This window comes from Aquarana catesbeiana, linkage group LG01 (assembly GCF_042186555.1).
Source record: "Aquarana catesbeiana isolate 2022-GZ linkage group LG01, ASM4218655v1, whole genome shotgun sequence".
Taxonomy (NCBI): domain Eukaryota; kingdom Metazoa; phylum Chordata; class Amphibia; order Anura; family Ranidae; genus Aquarana; species Aquarana catesbeiana.
The window spans coordinates 960,388,001-960,412,535 of NC_133324.1; the positions used below are offsets into that span (position 1 = coordinate 960,388,001).

The 24,535-nt window shown below is 39.1% G+C and overlaps 1 protein-coding gene across 1 annotated transcript; it reads left to right on the plus strand.

Moving 5' to 3' along the window:
• Positions 1 to 1,055: 1,055 nt before the first annotated feature.
• Positions 1,056 to 23,712, plus strand: LOC141128623 (serine/threonine-protein kinase SBK1-like). The gene is made up of 5 exons (XM_073616017.1): positions 1,056 to 1,190; positions 2,286 to 2,345; positions 21,784 to 21,952; positions 22,632 to 22,834; positions 23,134 to 23,712. Exons 1-5 carry the CDS (start codon positions 1,056 to 1,058, stop codon positions 23,710 to 23,712), a joined length of 1,146 nt encoding a protein of 381 aa, XP_073472118.1.
• The last annotated feature ends 823 nt before the right edge of the window (positions 23,713 to 24,535 follow it).

The following is a 24,535-nucleotide window of genomic DNA, read 5'->3' on the forward strand; positions in this document are numbered from 1 at the left end:
GCTGGCATACAAAGAATGTTTTTGGATCTTTTGGCAATTGATCGCGCCAAAAGAAGTAAAACTTCAGTAGTCTTAAAATACCTGGGTGAAAGCTGGAAAGAAGAAACTCCAGAGTTGACTTTAACCACTTACTAACCCGGCCAATTCTGACCCTTCACTCCTACATGTAAAAATCATCATTTTTTTTGCTAGAAAATTACACAGAACCCCCAAATATTATATATGCTTTTTTAGCAGAGACCCTAGAAAATACAATGGCAGTCATTGCAACTTTTTATCTTGCAATTTTTCAAACGCATTTTTTTTTTGGAAATGCTTTAAAAGAAAAAAAAAAAACAGTAAAGTTAGCCCAATTTTTTTGCATAATGTGAAAGATGAATTTGCGCCGAGTAAATAGAAATCTAACATGTCATGCTTTAAAATTGCACACGCTCGTGAAATGGCGCCAAACTTCGGTACTTAAAAATCCCCATAGGCAATGCTTTAAAATTTCTAACTGCTTACATGTTTTAAGTTACAGAGGAGGTCTAGGGCTAGAATTATTGCTCTGGGAAGCCTAAAAGCAAAAGAAAAATAAAACGATCACAGATTCCCAGCCGAAGCGGCGCCGTTTTTTTTAATGCAGAGGCTGGGCGTGACATTATAACATCGTGCCCGGCCTTCGACAATCATAGAGACTCTGGCGACCATCTGGTCTGCCGGAAATCTCTATGGTGGACATCCGGGGCCGGCGGATCCGTTCTCCGACTCACCGATTGCAGAGATGAGTCGGTAGAAGCACTGCAGGGCGGCAGGAGGGGGGGACATCCCCTCTCACTGCTCGTAAGAACGACCAAGCGGCTGACCCGCTGCTTTGATCGTTCTTATGGTGTAGGGAATCGCCGGGTGAAAACGACTATTTGAATGATGTCTCTAGCTGCAGGCATCATTCAGATATACCCCCCACAAACCCAGGACGTCCTACGGTCAGCAAGTGGTTAATACAAGAGGAAGGGGGTTCCATTGAAAGGATTTCTTCAGTCCAGTCTGAGCTGACATTGGCTTCCCACCTGAACATGTCACAGAGCAGTGTATCCATCTCATCAACTATCAGCGCTTTGTCTTACCTTCTGACCACAAACCCCTCTGGATCTCAGTCTGAGATGATTCCAGAGCCACAGAAGGACAACATGTCAGAGGCACCAATTTATGTTTGATAAGGAATATTGGTGAGTGATGGCTCGTCTAAAACATCATCACATAGGTTCAACTTTTCTCAGGTATGTGACTTTCTTGGGGAAATAATGTGATCATAACATTCTATATGTATTTTGTAGTCCGCTCCAACTTTTAGGACCATGTCACACTAGCAGTTCTTCAATAAGTGTGTAATCACTACTCTTCTCTATATCCCCCACTAATATTCCTGTGTTACTTAAGGCATGGAATCATCATCCGAAGCATATATCGAGATTACTTCTTTTTTTGGAAATAAATCCCTCTGTCCTCCTCAGTTGTCCCTCTTCTGCTGTACAGATCTCCAAAGAAATGTACTATTTCACTACCAATAATGTTGTGGTGGAGTAAATCTTTCATCCAGCGATTAAACTATTGGGAACATGGCACTGACACATTTTATACATACATACTTTGTGCTATTTGTCCTTCCCTTTCATCTCAGAAAGTTGGGAGATATGCCATAGACACATATAACTTTTGTTAGCCATTCTCAGAGTGGTGGGGTTAAGCCTTGCAGTTAAGATTATTAAAGCAAAACTAGAATCAAGTAGGTTGATATAAAAGGTCTTCTAGCTTACAATGGTAATAGCGGGACTCTTGTTGGTTATGTTCTTATCATTTTGTGATTAATTATTTTAAATAATTTACTGATTAATTTTAATATGACATTGCCAAGAACAATTTTTACATATTTGGTGCAGTAATTCATAGGAACTTGAGTTTGTTTTTTATCAATCTAGAAGAGTAGAACTAGTAAAGGATGGTTTCTTTTTGGATGATTTAGGTCTCTATTCCTTTTTGTTTAATGTCTCATTAACTAAGATTAGCTATTCCAGGGCTGTTTTCTAATTTACACAAAACACCTATGTAGTCAGTGTCTGTAAAATTATAAATGTTTAGCATTTCATATATCATTATTTACTGCAGGATAGTCAGTCATTCTATAAGGAAGAAATCTTTCAGAACTGACCATGTGCATTTTTTTATTATTAATTCTATATTCATGTTTGCTGTTCACAGATCATTTTCTTTATTTTACTCCAACAATATTTCTTTATATTTTTTAGATGACAAGTCTGGACTATTTCCAGGGGTTGAACAAGACCCCTGCCTGGTACATGGGGGATGTAACTTGTACATATATAAGTAGTTACTCCTCCTGTGCACTGGGTGGTGCTCTTGAATTTTCTCCATACACAAAAATAGCTGCTGATCCTGCCAGAAATCCAGTGAGCTCCTAAATTCAGTTATGCAATTAGGAAAATGTCTTGATGGGTGGATGTCAGTCTGGAGGAGTGGGTGTAATTAAATATATTTTTTTTAAGTACATTGAGAAGGTATTGTGTTTTTCTTTTCTCCCTTTTCTCTTTCCTTTAGAGCCCTTTCACACTGAAAGCGCGACACTTTTCCATTATTTTAGAGGTACTTTTCAGCCACTAGCGGTGCACTTTTAACCCCCGCTAGCGGCCGAATAAAGGGTTAAAAGCGCCGCTACCACGGCACTTTGCAGGGCGCTTCGGCGCACTGCCCATTGATTTCAATGGGCAGGGGCCCTTTAGGAGTGGTGTATACATTGCTCCTAAAGTGCCCCAAAGATATGCTGCTTGCAGGACTTTTTTGAACATCCTGCCAGTGCAGTGCCCCAGTGTAAAAGCACTCGGGCTTTCGCACTGGGACTGCAGGTGAGGCAATTTTCAGGCGCTTTACAGTCGCTATTTTTAGCACTAAAGTGCCTGAAAAACGCCTCCAGTGTGAAAGGGATCTTATTAAATCTTTTTTTCTAGTGAATGGTATTGTGAAAACCTCTTCTAGGTAAAAGAAAAAAAAAAAAAAACACACCAAGGTCCTGCAAGGCCTATAGGAAATATAAATTGCTTGTGAAATAAACAATTCTGTAATTCCTCTTGTACAATAATAGTGTGGGTTACTGTAGATGTGAGATTCATAGGGAGGTTGAATAAGATAGAAGAGGAGGCAATATAAATTGAAATCCCAGTCTACAGTATAAGGCCAATGAACATATAGCCACTCTGCATCCAAATGACCACACACAAATTAAAAATAAATAAATAAAAAGAGTAAAGGTGGTGGGTAGAGATGAACCAACCACACCTGGGGGGTGGTTGAACAGGGTTTCGGTGAACAGGTTTGCGTGCCTAATTTGAACCCCTTTGAAGTCAATGGGAGCCGAATGTGAAAAATACATTTCTGGACATTTCCTGACCTAATAGGCAAGAGAATGTCAAACAAATGAGATGGGGGTTGGGCACTGACCTTGGAGACATGTACCAAAGCAATATTTTTTAATGCCATTAGTTGCAGAACTGGGCACTGCCCTTAGGGACATATAGCAAAGAAAAAAAATCTAAAAATTCAATTTGGTTGGGAAGAGCTTTAATAAACGCTTATTTAAACATTAAAAATGCGACCCCCCCATCATCATGTCTGGGGTTGTGTTGCCACAACATCCCTTAAATCCAGGACACATATTAATTAAACAGGTTCTGAGGCTGATTTAATGCAGATAAGGCACCAAATGAGTTTAATTACCACCTTAATCAACAACAGAACCTGTGTAATTAATGTGTGTCCTGGATTAAAGGGATGATGTGGCAACCCTAGTCTGGGGGTGACCTGACCCTGCTTGTGAAGTGGTGTATCTGTACAATGTATGCAACCTACTACAGGAACACCGACATTTACAAAAAGAAAGCATATCTTAATTGCAGCAAAAAATGATCGTTCCCAGCAGCTTTGTTCTGTTTTCAACCACTTTGTATCCGGGGCAATTCTGACACTGACATGCTAGAAAATTACTCAAGACCCCAAACATTATATATATATATATATTTTGGAAAAAACACTTTTATGAATTTAAAAAAAAAAAAAAAAAAAACTCTAAAGTTAGCCTTTTTTGTATAAAGTGAAAGGTTATGCTAGGCTGAGTAAATAGATACTTAACATAAATAGATACCTAACATGTCACAATTTAAAATTGCGCACACTCCTGGAATGGCACCAAACTTTTCTACTTAAAAATCTCCATCGGCTACGCTTTAAAATATTTTACAGCTTACCAGTTTAGCGTTCCAGAGAAGGTCTAGAGCTAGAAATATTGCTTTAATTCTAATGCTTGCAGCGTTACCTCACATGTGAGGTTTGAATGTAGTTTACGTGTACGGGTGCAACCTACGTATGCGTTTGTTTCTGTGTGCAAGCACACAGGGACGGAGGGTTTTATTTTTTGGTTTTTTGGTTTTTTTTTTGTTTTTATTTTTACATTTTCCTTTTAATTTTTAAATTTTTGGTCACTTTTATTATTATTACAAGGATAGTAAACATCCTTTATAAAAGAAATAGTGCATGACAGGTCCTCTTTATGGAGAAATGTGGGGTCTATAGGACCCCACATCTCTCCTTTAGGCTGGAAAGCCTGAGATTTAAAAAAAAAAAAATATCTCAGGCTTTTTAACAAAAAAAGACAGTGTTTACATCTGCCAGCGCCGGAAGTGACGTCATAGCATTGCTTCCATCCCCTGAGAGTCATAGAGATGACCGGGCACCATGTGGTCCTTGGTCAGCTCTATGGTAAACTTCCACAACTGGCCGGTTCATTCTCTGGCTCGTCCATCGCACGGGCGAGACGAAGAAGCACCAGAAGGCGGTGGGGGGGACGTCCCCTGCCACCACCTGTAGAAACAATCAAGCGGCGACACAGCTGCTATGAATGTTTCTATTGTGCAGAGGATCGCCTGCTGAAAAGAATAGCTGGATGATGCCTGCAGCTGCACCCATCATTCAGATATCGCCACTTCAAGTCCCCAACGTCATATGATGTAAACCCGGGTGAAGTAATTAAACAACTGGGGATTCCAGTCATCTATACCAGACTCTATATTAGGATGGAGATGTTAATGGGAAACCCCACAAAAAACACATAGGGGCCCCCCCAATTTATAGCAGACCCTTTAGTTCCTGTCTCTGGGATATACATAAAGTGCCGCAGCGGTGCTGTCATTTACTAAGGAAAACTGTTGCTCAAACCAGCAAATGATATGTCATTGACCTCTTCATTGTGTTAAAGCATAATGACCCCTCCAAGGGTCTGCTGTGTATTTTAGGAGGCTTGTTTGAGTTAGAGGTGTCTGTGTGCTCTGTGTGGGTTTTGTCTGTTTTTTTTTTTAAATAAGCTGCCAATAAATGTCCTTTGTTGGAAATTTAAACGGTATGATGTATTCTTTGTAAATTTCTTTGTAAATAGCACATCCTACAAAGAGAATGAAACAAAAAACAATGCCTAGCACCCCCCCAAAGAAAAAAAATGCATAATCGCTTTGAATCTGATATGAGTTTTAAGGGGAAGCATACACAAAATCCCAAAAAGGTGAAAGGTCCCCCTAAAAAAAACAAAAAACTACCAGACCAGTAATCCAAGTGCTCAGCCTGACTGGCCAGGAAGGGGGGATAAGCTTGTAACCCCCCCAATCATACTCTCAACAAAGGGGGCCATGCTAGGGGCACATTATCCACAAGTTGATAAGAGCAAGGGCCTCCTCCCCATAACACTGGCTGGTGGTTGTAGGGGATGTATCAATATTTTGAAAACCCCCTTTAATAATTTAGGGGCCCCATTGATATCGGCCGAAGTGCCCCTTATCATCCACAAAAAAGTTCCAACCAAGATATAAAGACACACAAACATTTTCCAAGTCCTCTATTTCAAAAAAATACACCCAAAATGTTTCCAATTTAAATCTATTGTCAATTGATCTCGATGGTACATGTAGCTGAATGACAGCTCCCCAAACTATCATCAGCTATATGTTTAATTAGTTTCAGTATAAATCACACAAATAGGAAACATGAAGGGAACACAAAGACACTGAATTTCAAAAAGAGCCAACTTCCCTAAAAAACAAACCTTGCTAAAAGGCATAAATTGGGATAAAATATTAGGAACAAAGAATACGGAGGAGAGATGGGTTTGCTTTAAGAGCATATTAAATAAGGGCATTAGCCAATGTATCCCATTGGGTAATAAATTTAACCACTTGAGCCCCGGACCATTATGCTGCCTAAGGACCAGAGGTCTTTTTCCAATTTGGCACTGCGTCGCTTTAACTGCTAATTGCGCGGTCATGCAATGCTGTACCCAAATGAAATTTGTGTCCTTTTCTTCCCACAAATAGAGCTTTCTTTTGATGGTATTTGATCACCTCTGCGGTTTTTATTTTTTGCGCTATAAACGGAAAAAGACCGAAAATTTTGAAAAAAAATGATATTTTCTACTTTTTGTTATAAAAAAATCCAATAAACTCAATTTTAGTCATACATTTAGGCCAAAATGTATTCGGCCACATGTCTTTGGTAAAAAAAATGTCAATAAGCGTATATTTATTGGTTTGCGCAAAAGTTATAGCGTCTACAAACTAGGGTACATTTTCTGTAATTTACACATCTTTTAGTTTATGACTGCCTATGTCATTTATTGAGGTGCTAAAATGGCAAGGCAGTACAAAACCCCCCCAAATGACCCAATTTTGGAAAGTAGACACCCCAAGGAAATTGCTGAGAGGCATGTTGAACCCATTGAATATTTAGTTTTTTTGTCCTAAGTGATTGAATAATGACAAAAAAAAAAAAAAATCTTTACAAAAAGTTGTCACTCAATGATATATTGCTCACACAGGCCATGGGCCTATGTGGAATTGTACCCCAAAATACATTCTGCTGCTTCTCCTGAGTATGGGGATACCACATGTGTGGGACTTTTTGGGAGCCTAGCCGCGTACGGGACCCCGAAAACCAATCACCGCCTTCAGGATTTCTAAGGGTGTAAATTTATGATTTCACTCTTCACTGCCTATCACAGTTTCGGAGGCCATGGAATGCCCAGGTGGCACAAACCCCCCCAAATGACCGCATTTTGGAAAGTAGACACCCCAAGCTATTTGCTGAGAGGCATATTGAGTCCATGGAATATTTTATATTTTGACACAAGTTGCGGGAAAGTGACACTTTTTTTTTTTTTTTTGCACAAAGTTGTCACTAAATGATATATTGCTCACACAGGCCATGGGCCTATGTGGAATTACACCCCAAAATACATTTAGCTGCTTCTCCTGAGTATGGGGATACCACATGTGTGGGACTTTTTGGGAGCCTAGCCGTGCACGGGACCCCGAAAACCAATCACCGCCTTCAGGATTTCTAAGGGTGAAAATTTTTGATTTCACTCTTCACTGCCTATCACAGTTTCGGAGGCCATGGAATGCCCAGGTGGCACAAAACCCCCCCAAATGACCCCATTTTGGAAAGTAGACACCCCAAGCTATTTGCTGAGAGGCATGGTGAGTATTTTGCAGCTCTCATTTGTTTTTGAAAATGAAGAAAGACAAGAAAAAACTTTTTTTTTTCTTTTTTCAATTTTCAAAACTTTGTGACAAAAAGTGAGGTCTGCAAAATACTCACTATACCTCTCATCAAATAGCTTTGGGTGTCTACTTTCCAAAATGGGGTCATTTGGGGGTGTTTTGTGCCACCTGGGCATTCCATGGCCTCCGAAACTGTGATAGGCAGTGAAGAGTAAAATCAAAAATTCACGCCCTTAGAAAGCCTGAAGGCGGTGCTTGGTTTTCGGGGTTCCGTACGCGGCTAGGCTCCCAAAAAGTCTCACACATGTGGTATCCCCGTACTCAGGAGAAGCAGCAGAATGTATTTTGGGGTGTAATTTCACATATTCCCATGGCATGTTTGAGCAATATATCATTTAGTAACAATTTTGTGCAAAAAAAAAAAAAATTTGTCTCTTTCCCGCAACTTGTGTCGCAATATAAAATATTCCATGGACTCGACATGCCTGTCAGCAAATAGCTTGGGGTGTCTACTTTCCAAAATGGGGTCATTTGGGGGGGGTTTGAACTGTCCTGGCATTTTATGCACAACATTTAGAAGCTTATGTCACACATCACCAACTCTTCTAACCACTTGAAGACAAAGTCCTTTCTGACACTTATTGTTTACATGAAAAAGTTATTTTTTTTTTGCAAGAAAATTACTTTGAACCCCCAAACATTATATATTTTTTTAAAGAAAATGCCCTACAGATTAAAATGGTGGGTGTTTCATTTTTTTTTTTCACACAGTATTTGCGCAGCGATTTTTCAAACGCATTTTTTGGGGAAAAAACACACTTTTTTAAATTTTAATGCACTAAAACACACTATATTGCCCAAATGTTTGATGACATAAAAAAGATGATCTTAGGCCGAGTACATGGATACCAAACATGACATGCTTTACAATTGCGCACAAACGTGCAGTGGCAACAAAATAAATACATTTTTAAAAGCCTTTAAAAGCCTTTACAGGTTACCACTTTAGATTTACAGAGGAGGTCTACTGCAAAAATTACTGCCCTCGATCTAACCTTCACGGTGATACCTCACATGCATGGTGCAATTGCTGTTTACGTTTGACGACAGACCGCCGCTTGCGTTCGCCTTAGCGCGAGAGCAGGGGGCTACAGGGGTGCTTTTTTTTTTTTTCTTTATTATTTTTTTGCTTTTTTATCTTATTTTTAAATTGTTCCTTTAATTTTTTTTTTTTTAATCATTTTTATTGTTATCTCGGGGAATGTAAATATCCCCTATGATAGCAATAGTTAGTGACAGGTACTCTTTTTTGAAAAAATTGGGGTCTATTAGACCCTAGATCTCTCCTCTGCCCTCAAAGCATCTGACTACACCAAGATCGGTGTGATAAAATGCTTCCCCAATGTCCCAATGGCGCTATTTACATCCGGCGAAATCTAAGTCATAAAATGCTCGTAGCTTCCGGTTTCTTAGGCCATACAGATGTTTGGAGCCACTCTGGTCTCTGATCAGCTCTATGGTCAGCTGGCTGAATCACTGGCTGCATTTTCAGGTTCCCTGTTGAGACAGGAGAGCCAGAGAAAAACATGGAAGATGGTGGGGTTGGGACATTCCCTCCCACGGCTTGTAAAAGCAGTCTAGAGGCTAATTAGCCGCTAGGGTTGCTTTTACATGAAATCCGACCGCTGGCTGAAAAGAATGATACCAAGATGATACCTAAACCTGCAGGCATCATTCTGGTATAACCACTCAAAGCTGTGAATGGCGTACCTGAAGACAAAAAAATGGTTAACAATAAAGCACAGTAAACGGTAAAGTATAAAAAATTGCATACCTGAAAAGCAAACATGATAAAACATAATAACAATAAAACACTGCAGAATAGAATACAGTAAAAAAGAGCAGAACAATTGAGAGAGAGAGAACAATAAAACAACAACTATTTTTTTTATTTTATATATATTTTTTTTTTTTTACACTTTTTTTGTAACTAACTTTTATAACGGTAACCGTTTCCAGGTTTGGGTCTCTCAAAATGCGATGGCATCTTGGGAGACCCTGTGAAAGTGTGTCCTAGTCTGTGGAATGCTGTACCCTACGCTAATACTCAACTAGTGTATGGTAGCGTTCAAAACATTCACCAATGCAAAGACCAGGATTGTCAGGACAGGAGGGACAATAATAGTGGGTGTCACGTCTATATCCGCGCTTGCTGTAGACACAACATCTTTTTTGGGGGGGTTCATTGGGTAGGGGTACTCGGGAGGACATAAAGAAAATGCCTCTCATGCAGCCGACTGCATTTGGTTGGGGATGTGAATGGGGGAAGTACGGGCGCTGCAGAAGTGGTGGGTTCCCAATTAGGATTGGCGAATGCAGCAGGAAGGGCACTATGGGCACGACGGGCCTGTGTTTGTCTTTTTGGTGGCAGCGGGACACTACTTGTGCTTGCCACCTCACCAGCTTGAACTGCACTTATGGGACTCGCCACGTCACCAAGTGTTACTGCAGTGCTGGTTTGACTACGACCGGGGTGTACTAGGCCGCTGGTGCTTGCCAGTTCACCAAAACGCTACCAAAAAAACTGTTAGCGATCGCAGGGATCAGGCCTGACTCTGCGAATGCTGCAGTTATGCGTTTAGTCTTTTGTAAGTGACAGTGATCGATCGATACTGCACTTGGGTGGGCTGGCCTGGGCCGGGCGGAGGGGCAAAACGCAGGTGCTAGCAGGTATCTGTGCTGATCCCGCTAACACTGCGTTTTTGGGAACCCTAGACTGCTGGGGGCGCTAGTATAGATCTGATCGGATCAGATATTGATCCGTTCAGATACTATACCACTAAGGGAGGTGTATGCTGTGTGCGTGGGTGTTAGTGCTACTGGCGCTAACCTGACGCTGCTTGGGGCTGGTGCTTGCCAGTTCACCAAAATACTACCTAAAAAACTGTTAGCGATCGCAGGGATCAGGCCTGACTCTGCGAACGCTGCAGTTATGCATTTAGTGTTTTGTAAGTGTCAGTGATCGATCGATACTGCACTTGGGTGGGCTGGGCCGGGCGGAGGGGCAAAACGCAGGTGCTAGCAGGTATCTGGGCTGATCCCGCTAACACTGCGTTTTTGGGAACCCTAAACTGCTGGGGACGCTAGTATAGATCTGATCGGATCAGATATTGATCCGTACAGATACTATACCACTAAGGGAGGCGTATGCTGCGTGCGTGGGTGTTAGCGCTACTGGCGCTAACCTGACGCTGCCTGGGGCTGGTGCTTGCCAGTTCACCAAAGTACTACCAAAAAAACTGTTAGCGATCGCAGGGATCGGGCCTGACTCTGCGAACGCTGCAGTTATGCTTTTAGTGTTTTGTAAGTGACAGTGATCGATCGATACTGCACTTGGGTGGGCTGGGCGGAGGGGCAAAACGCAGGTGCTAGCAGGTATCTGGGCTGATCCCGCTAACACTGCATTTTTGGGAACCCTAAACTGCTGGGGACGCTAGTATAGATCTGATCGGATCAGATATTGATCCGTACAGATACTATACCACTAAGGGAGGTGTATGCTGCGTGCGTGGGTGTTAGCGGTACTGGCGCTAATCTGACGCTGCCTGGGGCGATGCATATCACCGCCGGGCGATCAGGGGGCTAAACCTTTATTCGGTAATAAACGGCGGGTGCCCTGACACTATAAAAAATAAACGAACTAACCAGCGTCACCCGTAACACTTATACGGTGATCAGTGGTGAAAGGGTTAACTAGGGGCCATCAAGGGGTTAAAACATTTATTCGGTAGTATATGGGGGTCCCTGACGCTATAAAACGCTGACGGCGAACCTCAATATTTACGTCCCTAACTAGCGTCACCAGCGACACTAATACAGCGATCAGAAAAATGATCGCTTAGCGACACTGGTGACAGGGGGTGATCAAGGGGTTAAAACTTTATTAGGGGGGGTTAGGGGGTACCCTAGACCTAAAGGGGGTAACAGTAACTGTCCCAACACTCTAACTGTCACAAACTGACACCAATGCAGTAATCAGAAAAAAAAAAAAAAAAACTGCTTGGTGTCAGTTTGTGACAGGGGGGGTGATTGGGGGGGATTGGGGGGCGATCGGGGGGGGGATCGGGGTGTTTTGTGTGCCTGGCATGTTCTACTGTGTGTGTGTAGTGTTGTGCACTCACAGTGAAGTCTTCTCTCCTCGGGCCGGAACGGAAATTACCGAGCCGAGGAGAGATGACATCATTTCCTTTGCTGCTGTTTAGCATACAGCAGCAAAGGAATAATTCGATTGGCCGGTGGCGATCATGAGGGGGGGCCACGAACGGATGGCCTCCCCCTCACCTCCGATCGCCGTGGGACAAAACACGACCGCCTGGGGCACCGGGGGGGTCCGATCGGACCCCCCCACCCGCGGAAGGCAAATCACGTACATGTACGTGATTTTGCCTGTCCGTGCCACCTTGTCAACGTACATCGGCGTGAGGCGGTCGTCAAGTGGTTAAGAGAGCGAACAAAAATCCTGGATGACTTAACTCCAATGTAAAAATGCATATAAAAGCAAAGGAGAAGGCCTTCAAAAAATACAAGGTTGAGGGATCATCCTCAGCATTCAGACTTTATAAAGAATGCAATAAGAAATGTAAGGGTGCAATTAGCACAGCTAAGATAGAACATGAAAGACACATAGCGGAGGAGAGCAAAAAAAAATCCCAAGAAATTCTTTAAGTATGTAAACAGTAAAAAAGGGAGGACAGACCATATTGGCCCCATAAAGAATGAGGAAGGACATCTGGTTACAAAGGATGGGGAGATGGCAAAGGTATTGAATTTATTCTTCTCCTCAGTCTTCACGAGTGAATCGGGGGGCTTCAGTAACCAAAACTGCAGTGTTTATCCTCATGACACAACACAGGAAGCACCTCCATGGTTAACAGAGGACGTTATTAAAATTAGACTTGAGAAACTTAACATTAATAAATCACCAGGACCAGATGGCTTGCATCCGAGGGTACTTAGGGAACTCAGTCAGGTGATTGTCAGACCGTTGTTCCTAATTTTTACAGACAGCCTATTGACTGGAATGGTACCAGCTGATTGGAGAAAAGCCAATGTAGCACCAATATTTAAAAAGGGCCCAAAAAACATCCCTGGGAATTACAGACCAGTTAGCCTAACATCAATAGTATGTAAACTCTTGGAGGGGATGATAAGGGACTATATACGAGATTTTAGTAATAAGAACGATATCATTAGCAGTAATCAGCATGGATTCATGAAGAATCGTTCTTGCCAAACCAATCTATTAACCTTCTATGAGGAGGTGAGTTGCCATCTAGATAAAGGAAGGCCCGTAGACGTGGTGTATCTGGATTTTGCAAAAGCATTTGACACAGTTCCCCATAAACGTTTACTGTACAAAATAAGGCCTGTTGGCATGGACCATAGGGTGAGTACATGGATTGAAAACTGGCTACAAGGGCGAGTTCAGAGGGTGGTGATAAATGGGGAGTACTCAGAATGGTAAGGGGTGGGTAGTGGGGTTCACCAGGGTTCTGTGCTGGGACCAATCCTATTTAATTTGTTTATAAACGACCTGGAGGATGGGATAAACAGTTCAATCTCTGTATTTGCAGACGATACTAAGCTAAGCAGGGCAATAACTTCTCCGCAGGATGTGGAAACCTTGCAAAAAGACCTGAACAAATTAATGGGGTGGGCGACTACATGGCAAATGAGGTTCAATGTAGAAAAATGTAAAATAATGCATTTGGGTGGCAAAAATATGAATGCAATCTATACACTGGGGGGAGAACCTCTGGGGAAATCTAGGATGGAAAAGGACCTGGGGGTCCTAGTAGATGATAGGCTCAGCAATGGCATGCAATGCCAAGCTGCTGCTAATAAAGCAAACAGAACATTGGCATGCATTAAAAGGGGGATCAACTCCAGAGATAAAACAATAATTCTCCCGCTCTACAAGACTCTGGTCCGGCTGCACCTGGAGTATGCTGTCCAGTTCTGGGCACCAGTCCTCAGGAAGGATGTACTGGAAATTGAGCGAGTACAAAGAAGGGCAACAAAGCTAATAAAGGGTCTGGAGGATCTTAGTTATGAGGAAAGGTTGCGAGCACTGAACTTATTCTCTCTGGAGAAGAGACGCTTGAGATGGGGTTTGATTTCAATTTACAAATACCGTACTGGTGACCGCACAATAGGGATAAAACTTTTTCGCAGAAGAGAGTTTAATAAGACTCGTGGCCACTCATTACAACTAGAAGAAAAGATGTTTAACCTTAAACTACGTAGAGGGTTCTTTACTGTAAGAGTGGCAAGGATGTGGAATTCCCTTCCACAGGCGGAGGTCTCAGCGGGGAGCATTGATAGCTTCAAGAAACTATTACATAATCACCTGAATGACCGCAACATACAGGGATATGTTATGTAATACTGACACATAATCACACACATAGGTTGGACTTGATGGACTTGTGTCTTTTTTCAACCTCACCTACTATGTAATTATATATTGTATGTGTCTGATTCTGAAGAAGGACACTATCGAGAAAGCCCGAAACCGTTATGCATTTAACACTGAATGGAATTTGAATTGTTATATTTTTCAAATACATTTTAAGTGCATCAATCCCATCTAATTTTATATATATATGTATATGTATATATATACATGTGTGGGTGTGTGTGTATATATATATATATATGTGTGTGTGTGTGTATATATATATATATATATATATGTGTATATATATATATATATATATATATATATATATATATATATATATATATATATATATATATATATGTGTATATATATATATATATATATATATATATATATATATATATATATATATATATATATATATATACAATGATAGTTTCTGGGCCAGGAGCTGGAGGAAGTGGTCAATATAGATAGAAAAAAAAATTGGTGACGCTTTCCTTGGCTGCAACAATGGGACAACAGCTGGGGCGGGGATTTTGAAGACTTTTGTGGATTTTGGGTAGGTGGTAAATATAATGCCCTGTACATGGATCGTGTGTACACAATTCCGACGCACAAAGTTCCACTCATGCTCGGACTCAAGCAGTAGAGCCGCACTGGCTATTGAACTTAATTTTTCTCGGCTTGTTGTACGTGTTGTACGTCACCACGTTCTTGACGTTCGGAATTTCCGACAAGATTTGTCTGACTGTGTGTATGCAAGACAAGTTTGAGCCAACATCCGTCGGAAAAAATCCATGGATTTTGTTGTGGAATGTATGATCGTGTGTACGGGGCATATGGCATACTATAGCATTGTATTTTCAAAAAACAGGCTCCTGCTTTGTTGATGATGTCCTCACTTGGTGCATTGTTGACCAATGTTTATGCTTCCTCACTATACTGGGATAGGGTATCATATTGTAGTCAAATATAGTTGTTGGTATCCAATATTAGATTATATGTGCTTCTTCAGGGTTTGATCCCTGTCTTGTACAACAATCCCTACACTTTTGTCAGCTGGTTAGATAATGATACTGAAATGATTAGATAGACTGTTGAGAGCTAGTTTTTCTTTTGGGGAGAGATTGGAATATGCAGGAGAGTGGGTAGAGGTTTGTTTGCACATCTGTAGGATCTCAGAGTAGACCATGTGGTAGAAATTTTGCATGTAAGGTCCCTTCACATGCGTAGGGTTAAAGATAGATTTATTTCTAAATGCTGTGTGTTGTACTGGAGGAGAGGTGTGAGTAAGGCTACATACACGTAATTGTCATCTGTGTAAAGGTCCTCCAAGTGCACTAGTAGGCACGTAGAATCTCGTGAATTGTCATGTGTAATATCAGTAGTAATTAGGTCTATACCAGGATTTGGCTTCTTTGTTATCAATCTTCTTTTTATTATTTTTTTTTTTTAAAGACAAGTAATACACATCATACCATCTTCAAAAATACATACATTAAAAATTCCTTTTACATAATAAATAATCTTAATGATACCCACTTCCTCCTGTTTCTATAGAATTATCTAACTAAATTCCTATTACTCATACATACCTCAAAACATGCATTTCCTATTGCTCATTCATACATCCAAACATTCAAAAAAAAATTCCCTCCGCTTCCTTTTTTTTTTCTTTTTCCTTCCCTCTCCCTTCTTACTTCCCTTTCATCCCATATCCTTCCCATTCCCCTCCAATTTTAAATACTCCATCAATCTATTCGATGACCAAAATTCCTCCCATTTTTGCCATATTTCTGGCATCTGACCCCCTACATACCCTTCTTCTCTTATCTGTTTTTCCATATATTCAATTTTGTTCATTTCACATATCCATTCCAACACAGTTGGCTTAATTGTTTTTTTTTCCAATTTTGCGCTATAATTGTTCAAGCTGCAGTTGTCATGTGGTGAAGAATATCTATTTTGATTACCCTTATTGTATCTGATGTAAGGGAAAACAACGAGGTGCTCATATTTGGACTCCTTTCTACTCCTGACACTTTCTGATATATCTCAAATATTTTGTCCCAGAAGCTCCTCACTCCTTGACAACTGTACCATACATGATCCATAGTCCCTCTTTCTACCTTACATCTCCAACACGTTTCTGTATTAACTTTGTTAACTATATTTAAAGCTACTGGGCTCCAATACCATCTTGTTGCGATCTTATAATTTCTTTCTTAATATTTATTTGCTATAGATGATTTATGTATTATTTCAAAGATGTTCTCCCATTCCTCCTCTGATATCAGATTTTCTATTTCCTTTTCCCATTTCTTCATTCCTATTAATTCTCTAAGGGAACCGGAGGGGAGTAATAAGTTATATATCTTTGATCATTTTTTAGTTGATTCTTGTTCCTCTGCTAATATTTTTTTTCAAATTTAGTTTTTGGTCTATTTAACAAAGGTATTTTTAACTCAATGAATGTGTTTAATTGATAATATTGTAACCATTTGCCCAAGTCCTGCAATTTTGGTAGTTTACCATCCACTAGGATCTGTTCCACCCTTGCGTTCTCCAAAATATTCCATTTTAAGTAATTTGTGGTTTCTAAAGCTGGCGGAAATTCAGGGTTGGAGAACAAAGGTGTCATAGGACCAGTCATAGTGGAAAGTTCCCCCCTTTTTATTATAGTATCCCATATTTTTAATGTAGCATTTACAAAAATTGTTAATTCTTTTTTCTTTGGTCTTAAATGGGGTTTAATCCAAGGCAGGAACCTAAGTTGTGGTCCTATTAATTCCTCTTCTAGATTTACCTATTGTTTAGTTTCCTTATTAAGATGCCAATCAATAATGCTAGTTAATGATGCTGCTTGTAAGTATTTTGTAAAATCTGGTAATGCTAAACCTCCATTTTTTTATTTCTAATTAAAATTTCTCTCTTTATTCGAGGGGTTTTATGAGCCCAAATAAAGCTCACTATTGCTTTTCTCAGTTCCATCATCAGTTTCTTAGGAGGGACTAGGGGAACTGTTTGAAAAATGTATAATATCTTTGGTAATATATCCATTTTTATTATGTTAATTCTTCCCATCCATGAATATGTTATTTTATCAAATTTTTGTAATAGTTTAATTACTTTTTGGATCACTGCATTGTAATTCAACTCCTGTAGTTGATTCAGGTTCTCAGGAATAAATATTCCTAGATATTTAATTGCTTCTTAATTCCATTTAAATGGAAAATCTTTTTGCAAAAGTGTGTATGTTTTTTTTTTTCTTAATAATTATATATTTAGTACCTCTGATTTATCATAATTTACTTTAAAGTTACTCAATTCCCCAAATCTTTTAAATTATTTTATTAAGTTTGGAATTGTTATGATAGGATTCGTTACATATATTAAAATATCGTCTGCATATACGGCTGACTTATATTCTATATCTTTGATCTTTATCCCATTAATATCCTTATTTTTTCTTATTGCCGTGATAAGATGTTCCATTACCAATATATATAATAAAGGGGAAAGGGGACATCCCTGTCGGGTTCCATTTGATATTTTTATATGTTCTGAGAATATTCCATTTACTCTTACCTTAGCTCTTGAGTTGGAGTACAATGCAAGGATCCTACTAAGCATTTTGGACCCATTCCTATCTGGATTAGTGTTTCCTCCAAAAACCGCCATCCCACTCTGTCAAATGCTTTTTCCGCATCAACGGCCAGAAGACATGTCGGGATGGCGGTTCTCTGAACATATTCCACCAATGTGCAAGTTTTTAATATATTATCCCTAGTCTCTCTTCCCTTCGTTAACCCAGTTTGATCTAGGATTTGGCTTCTTTGATATTTTAATAACGTTACAATATCAAAACAAACAACTTAATATTTTTTTGCTAGAAAATTGCTTAAAACTCCCAAACATGGTATATATATATATATATATATATATATATATATATATATATATATATATATATATATATATAATCTATCACACACTGTATAATGAGATCCAAAAATCTAGACAATGGAGGTCCCTTCCTATTCTGAGATTATCATGCAAATTTGGCATTTCCTGAGGGTCACAGATGGACCCCACCAGTCCCAACAATGCAGGTTGGCTGCCATAAACATGATCATTGTGATGGAAACCGTAGTGGCAGCCACACCTGAGCCAGGTATTCTACCTCCTCTTTAACATATCAATTCACTAGCCCATGACCATTGAGATGATCCTTTGTGTCCAGGGTGTGACAGTTCTCTCTATTTTCTGTGGATAGTCATTGTCAGATAGTTTAAGCAAAACTAAAATTCTATTTTTAGTGAATAACACAATCTCAGTTGTATTTTTTTAATTATCCAAATGTTTAAATGGTTGCCGGTTTATATTTTTCACTACATTTTAGATTTTCAGGTTCTTCTTTTAGTGGCCATCCCCATGCAGTCGGCATTTCTGATGAACAACATGTGACATAAAGGGGAAGCTACATAGAAAGTGTATTGCTTTTATACAGTCTATTCAGGCTGGTAAAACTTTGAGGTGAGGAGAAGTAAAACAAAATATGACAAGATGGAATCAGATTCTCTATATAGAATGAGTCATTGTGACTCCCTTCTTGTAAATATCAGCATTTTTATTCTACTTGAAGCAAAGCTAAACACCTTTGTTTGAAAAATAAATGCTAGCAGGTAGATTTTAATGTCAGAATAGACACCATATAGCTCTTGTGCTACGGAAGCTCTTTCCTTGTCTACTAGATTTATTTTCTGAATTGTACACGGACTGCCATACAGAACAACTCAACATGCAATCTCTGCATAGCAGGAATAGGTGCCAAAACAAAGTTACATCAAACCCAGCCGCTAAAGACTCTGGACCCAGAAGACTGGAAGAAGGTGGCAATAGAGCGACTAGGTGCAGCATGGACATCATATTTTTTCTATAATGTGCTAAAATAATGTGCTTACATGACGTGCTACATTATAGCAAGAGCCATGTGGTCCCTTATGTTTAGTTTTATTTTAAACTGATCACATATAATGTATGTTTCTCCTATATAAATGTATAAATACATTTTTGGATTATCCAAACCATCCTTTCTCAAACTCTTCAAAATGGAGGAACCCCTGAGATTACTTTTCAAATCTCAGAGATCCCCTTCTAAAGACTATTATATCCAAAGCTCTGTGTACATTAGTGTGATGGTTGGTGGAATAAATGTTCCCTATATTTGTGGTCAGTGAGAAGAATCTTCCTTACAGATATCTAGAAAGATCAATGGTGTTGGTTGCTACTTATCATCAAAGTAGAAATTCCTTTTTGGTCAAGGAACCCTTAGCAACCTCTGGAGGAACCTTATATATACACGGAACCCTGGACATGAAAAGCTGATCTAGACTAATTCTCTTCTCGTGAGAATAAAGTTTCCAGCAGTTAAAGAAATTCATAGTTTTTGCCAATGAGTTCATTCTGTAGTGAAACTATGATTTAAGGCTTCCTAATGCCATGGCAAACTCTACTGTTGTGTTAATGGTTTGAATAGTTATGTATAAACCTTTTTTTTTTTTTTTTTTTTTTTTTTAATGGGTATTCAGAAGCAGCAGCATTTTTAAAAGGTTGTTGCTTTTGAAAGCGCTAGCTAACGATTTTTGCCATCCTTGTCTCGATACTTAATTTGTCATTCACCCAGAACATCATGTCAGTATGATATTTTCTATTACTAGATATACAGATAATTGTTCGAGGTCGGTGACTAACCAAGTAATGAAGACATAATCAGGATGTTTGGAGATGAATCTCTAGAAAAATGCCCAGGCATCGCAGTTCCAATAGTCCAATCCTGACAGGTCCTTTTAATCTTCATAAATATATTTTTATATTGATATAGCAATTTTTATTTTTTATTTTTTTCAATAAAGTCCCTTTTTAACTAAACTTATTGGTGTACAATATTATTAGAAATAAGACATAATGGTACAAAATAACCCGCAAGAACCTATACAGCCAATGTTACATTTTTTTCTCAATAAATATCTGGTTAGTACGCCATCATGTATTAGTTACTCAAACTAGAATTAGATAAAAAAAAATATATAAAACCAAAAATTACCATTTTCTAGTTAATATGGTGGAAAGTTTAAATTTAAAACTCAAAAACTAAAAATTTAAAAGTTTTTAAAAAATTTTGGTTTCAGCGTGTTTAATTTTATCACCTGTTCTGTAGAAAACCTGTTTATATGCAAATTGGCAAAAACAATGCGGGGTTATTTACACAGCATTTCCATTAGAAGTCAGCCAATGGAACTCCTTCATTCTCTGCCTTCCCCGCCCATCTCCCTTATATAAAGCGGAACTCTCCCTTCTCTGATCAGTGACTCAACATTCAGAGATTACCGTATACTGATCTATTACAGCCTAGCTGGAGATTTGGTTGTCCGGTGTTGAACTGCAGAGGAACAGGATTTTCAGAAAAATTAACCCGACTTCATTACAGCTGAATACCCATAACATTAAGGTAAGGAACTTTCTAACCAATCATTGGATATTTATTATTTATTGAACATTTTGATAGCAATTCTCCAGAGATGTATGAGGTGTATGTGAAAAAATATATAAAAAACTATATATGAATTCCTGAGAAAATGGGTAATGGGTTGAGGTTCAGGATAAGATAATATGTAATACAATGTATAGAAAAGATAGGATAGACATTGGAGGCTTGCCATGATCACCCTGATGAAAAAGTTGTTAGTAATATGGAATATGTAATAAAAATTGAGGCGGTAATTTGTGTGATGCAATACAATGGGAAACAGATGAGTTTTTGTGGCCAAGTAATGTATAATTTATATAAGGCTCCTCTTACACGTATATTCCAATCTGTACAAAAAATGCCTTGAAAATGATTAAGGGTGCCTGAAAATTGAGGGATGTGGAAGTTGAGTGTTTGGTTATTGTGGGTCATTCTAGGACTTTAACGTTATGGGGAGAATGATTTCAGTAAGTGTCAGTAATATCTTTTGATGGCCTTTAGCATGGCCTCTGCTGTCTTCTATTGAGTACAAAAGGTGAAGCAACCATTTCCATATGTTACATGATAGTTCTGATGAAAATTACACCTCCTATCTGGCTGAGCTCTGGGTTCATCCTCCTGACTTTCTGTAATGAAACCGAAACTCTGCATAGCTGTTTGGCAACAAGAAAGCAGGGTATCTTTTGTAGGTCATCCTTACGGTATGTTTAGTCTTTTAATGACCGAATCTGCCAAAAATATGAAGGTCACCAAGCTGCATCTGGCAGCAGATACACCACATGTTTCCTGAAGGACACTTCAAGATAAAATTAGTCTTTTGACCCAGTTCTAGAGAGCACCCCCCCTCCCCACACACACACACACACATACACAATTGAACTGGAAGCTACTGGATATATCCTGCTATTTATTTATGTATTATATGTCTTGGGTTTTCCTTTTGTTTTTGGAATTTGCTCAAGGTCCTTTAGCTGTACTAAATATATTTCTGTTGTGTTCAATCTCTATATTTAGTGTCCAACTTGTATTCCCAAATATTATACTTGTAGATATGGTGGTCTACTACGCATTTTGTTTTTATAGGTTTATAAATGCAGGTAACAGTATTTATATTTGACACATTTCTAAAGTTTCTTATCAAAGGTTTTTTTTTTTTTGCTTATTAATGTAACAAGTTTTAATGTTTTACTCTGCAGGACACTATGGCCTCTGCTGACCATAATGTGGAAGGTCTTCTGGATAGAATGGTGTCTTTCTATGCACAAGAACTACAGCAGATTGACTTTGAAGAGTACTTCCTCATTGAGGAGGAGCTTGGAAAAGGTGGCTATGGAAATGTATTCTTGGTGAACGACAAGCAAACAGGTGAGTGAATTAATCTAGCCGCTATTTCAGTAACCTCTGTATATATGGATGTAAATTCAATCTGCAAGATACAGGCTTTTTCCAGAGGTCACTAGCTGTAGATAAAGAGTAATAAAGTATATTCACTGTGCAACACTCGTAATAAAGAATAGCAGGTAAATGCAGTGAGCAAATATGGCCCATTACGTGAAATTATTACATTGTTATGAATAGAAAATGTTTCAAATATTAATGTTGGAAAAATTATCTAGAGACTAAATTATTGGGCTGTTTCTTGGGAGGAGTTATGCAAATATCAAAATGTCTTGATGGGTACATATCTGTCTGGAAGAGAGGGCTTTCCTAGATGGACCGTATTTGTATGCAGAACACCATAGATTATGATCACATGTGATGTTAAGTCCAATGAATAAAAGGAAGGGGTTGGGAACAGTCAGACTGGGGATCATATGATGCTGGATGTCCTCTAGTCAAGAAATGAGGTGGGCTCTATCTGGAGAAGTTCTTGTACAGCTGAGTGCTGGTAAGGCAGTAGTTTAGCTTCCAATGAAGCATGGTACAGTCTCAATCTGGCAGGAACATATCTTCTTAAAATATTGAATATTTTCAAGTTAAAGATATAAAAATTACCAATTGAACATTTCTAGTTCTTGATCTAAGTTATTTCATTTTTTCACAGGTCAAAGAATGGCAATGAAGGTTATGGATAAGGACAAAACCAGTCAGCAGTCTTTCCTCCATGAATTCAGTATTTCATATTTACTGTCTTCTCATCAAAATATCATCGGATGTTTTGGCTTCTTCTTCTCCACCATTGACTATTTTGTTTTTGCCCAGGAACTGGCACCTGATGGAGATCTGTTCTCCATGATCTTTCCAAATGTAAGTACATTAAGTTGTAGGAATGGCCAATTCTTTATTAAATCCTTTTAAAAAAAAGTTAAAACTAATAATTTGAATTTCCCATCACTTTTTCTAAATGTCTTGGTGACCACTGAAAATTAAGACAAAGCAAATCTCCCTGGGGGTGACACATTCAACAATAAAATCCATCCCTAGCCTAAAATAAATAAATGAAAACCTTTATGGCCATACATGTATGCTTTTAACTGATTCTTTATTCATCCTTATATTCTCCCATACTGTATTTAACATCTATTATGTTTTTGGATTTTTTCTAGGTGGGAATTCCAGAAGACGCAGCAAAGAGGTGTGCTGTGCAGATTTCCAGTGCTCTGGAATTTATATCTGAGAGAGGTTTTGTACACATGGACCTCAAACCAGAAAATGTTCTTGTGTTTGACCAGGACTGCCATTGTGTCAAGATCACGGACTTTGGACTCACTAAGGTCACAGAGACAGTTATTAGAGCAAGATGTGGAAGCAAATCTTACATGGCCCCAGAGATGTTTAACCTGAACATTTCAGATGGACTGGCTGTAGATGGCAGCCTTGATGTGTGGGCATTTGGTGTTGTCATCTACTGCCTAGTCACAGGAGAGTTTCCATGGCGGGTGGCCATGCTTGATGATGAATCATATAAACAGTATGTTGACTGGCAAAATGATTTCCGGGAGGTTAATCCTCCAGAAACATGGGAAAAGGTTCCTGCTGGCATACAAAGAATGTTTTTGGATCTTTTGGCAATTGATCGCGCCAAAAGAAGTAAAACTTCAGTAGTCTTAAAATACCTGGGTGAAAGCTGGAAAGAAGAAACTCCAGAGTTGACTTTAACCACTTACCAACCCGTCCAATTCTGACCCTTCACTGCTACATGTAAAGATCATCATTTTTTTTGCTAGAAAATTACACAGAACCCCCAAACATTATATATGCTTTTTTAGCAGAGACCCTAGAAAATACAATGGCAGTCATTGCAACTTTTTATCTTGCATGGTAGCAATTTTTCAAACGCGTTTTTTTTTTTTTGGAAATGCTTTAAAAAAAAAAACAGTAAAGTTAGCCCAATTTTTTTGCATAATGTGAAAGATGAATTTGCGCCGAGTAAATAGAAATCTAACATGTCATGCTTCAAAATTGCACACGCTCGTGAAATGGCGCCAAACTTCGGTACTTAAAAATCCCCATAGGCAATGCTTTAAAATTTCTAACTGCTTACATGTTTTGAGTTACAGAGGAGGTCTAGGGCTAGAATTATTGCTCTTTCTCTACCATTCGCGGCGACACCTCACACATGTGGTTTCAACCCCGTTTTCATATGTGGGCAGGACTTATGTATGCGTTCGCTTCTGCGTGCGACACTTTTTGAAAAAAAAAAAATCGATCACTTTTATTCCTATTACAAGGAGTGTAAATATCCCTTGTAATATGAATATGGCATGACAGGACCTCTTTACAGTGAGATATGGGGTCAATAAGACCCCACATCTCACCTCTAGGCTGGGAAGCCTAAAAGCAAAAGAAAAATAAAACGATCACAGATTCCCAGCCGAAGCAGCGCCGTTTATTTGAATGCAGAGGCTGGGCGTGACATTATAACATCGCGCCCGGCCTCCGACAATCATAGAGACTCTGGCGACCATCTGGTCTGCCGGAAATCTCTATGGTGGACATCCGGCGCCG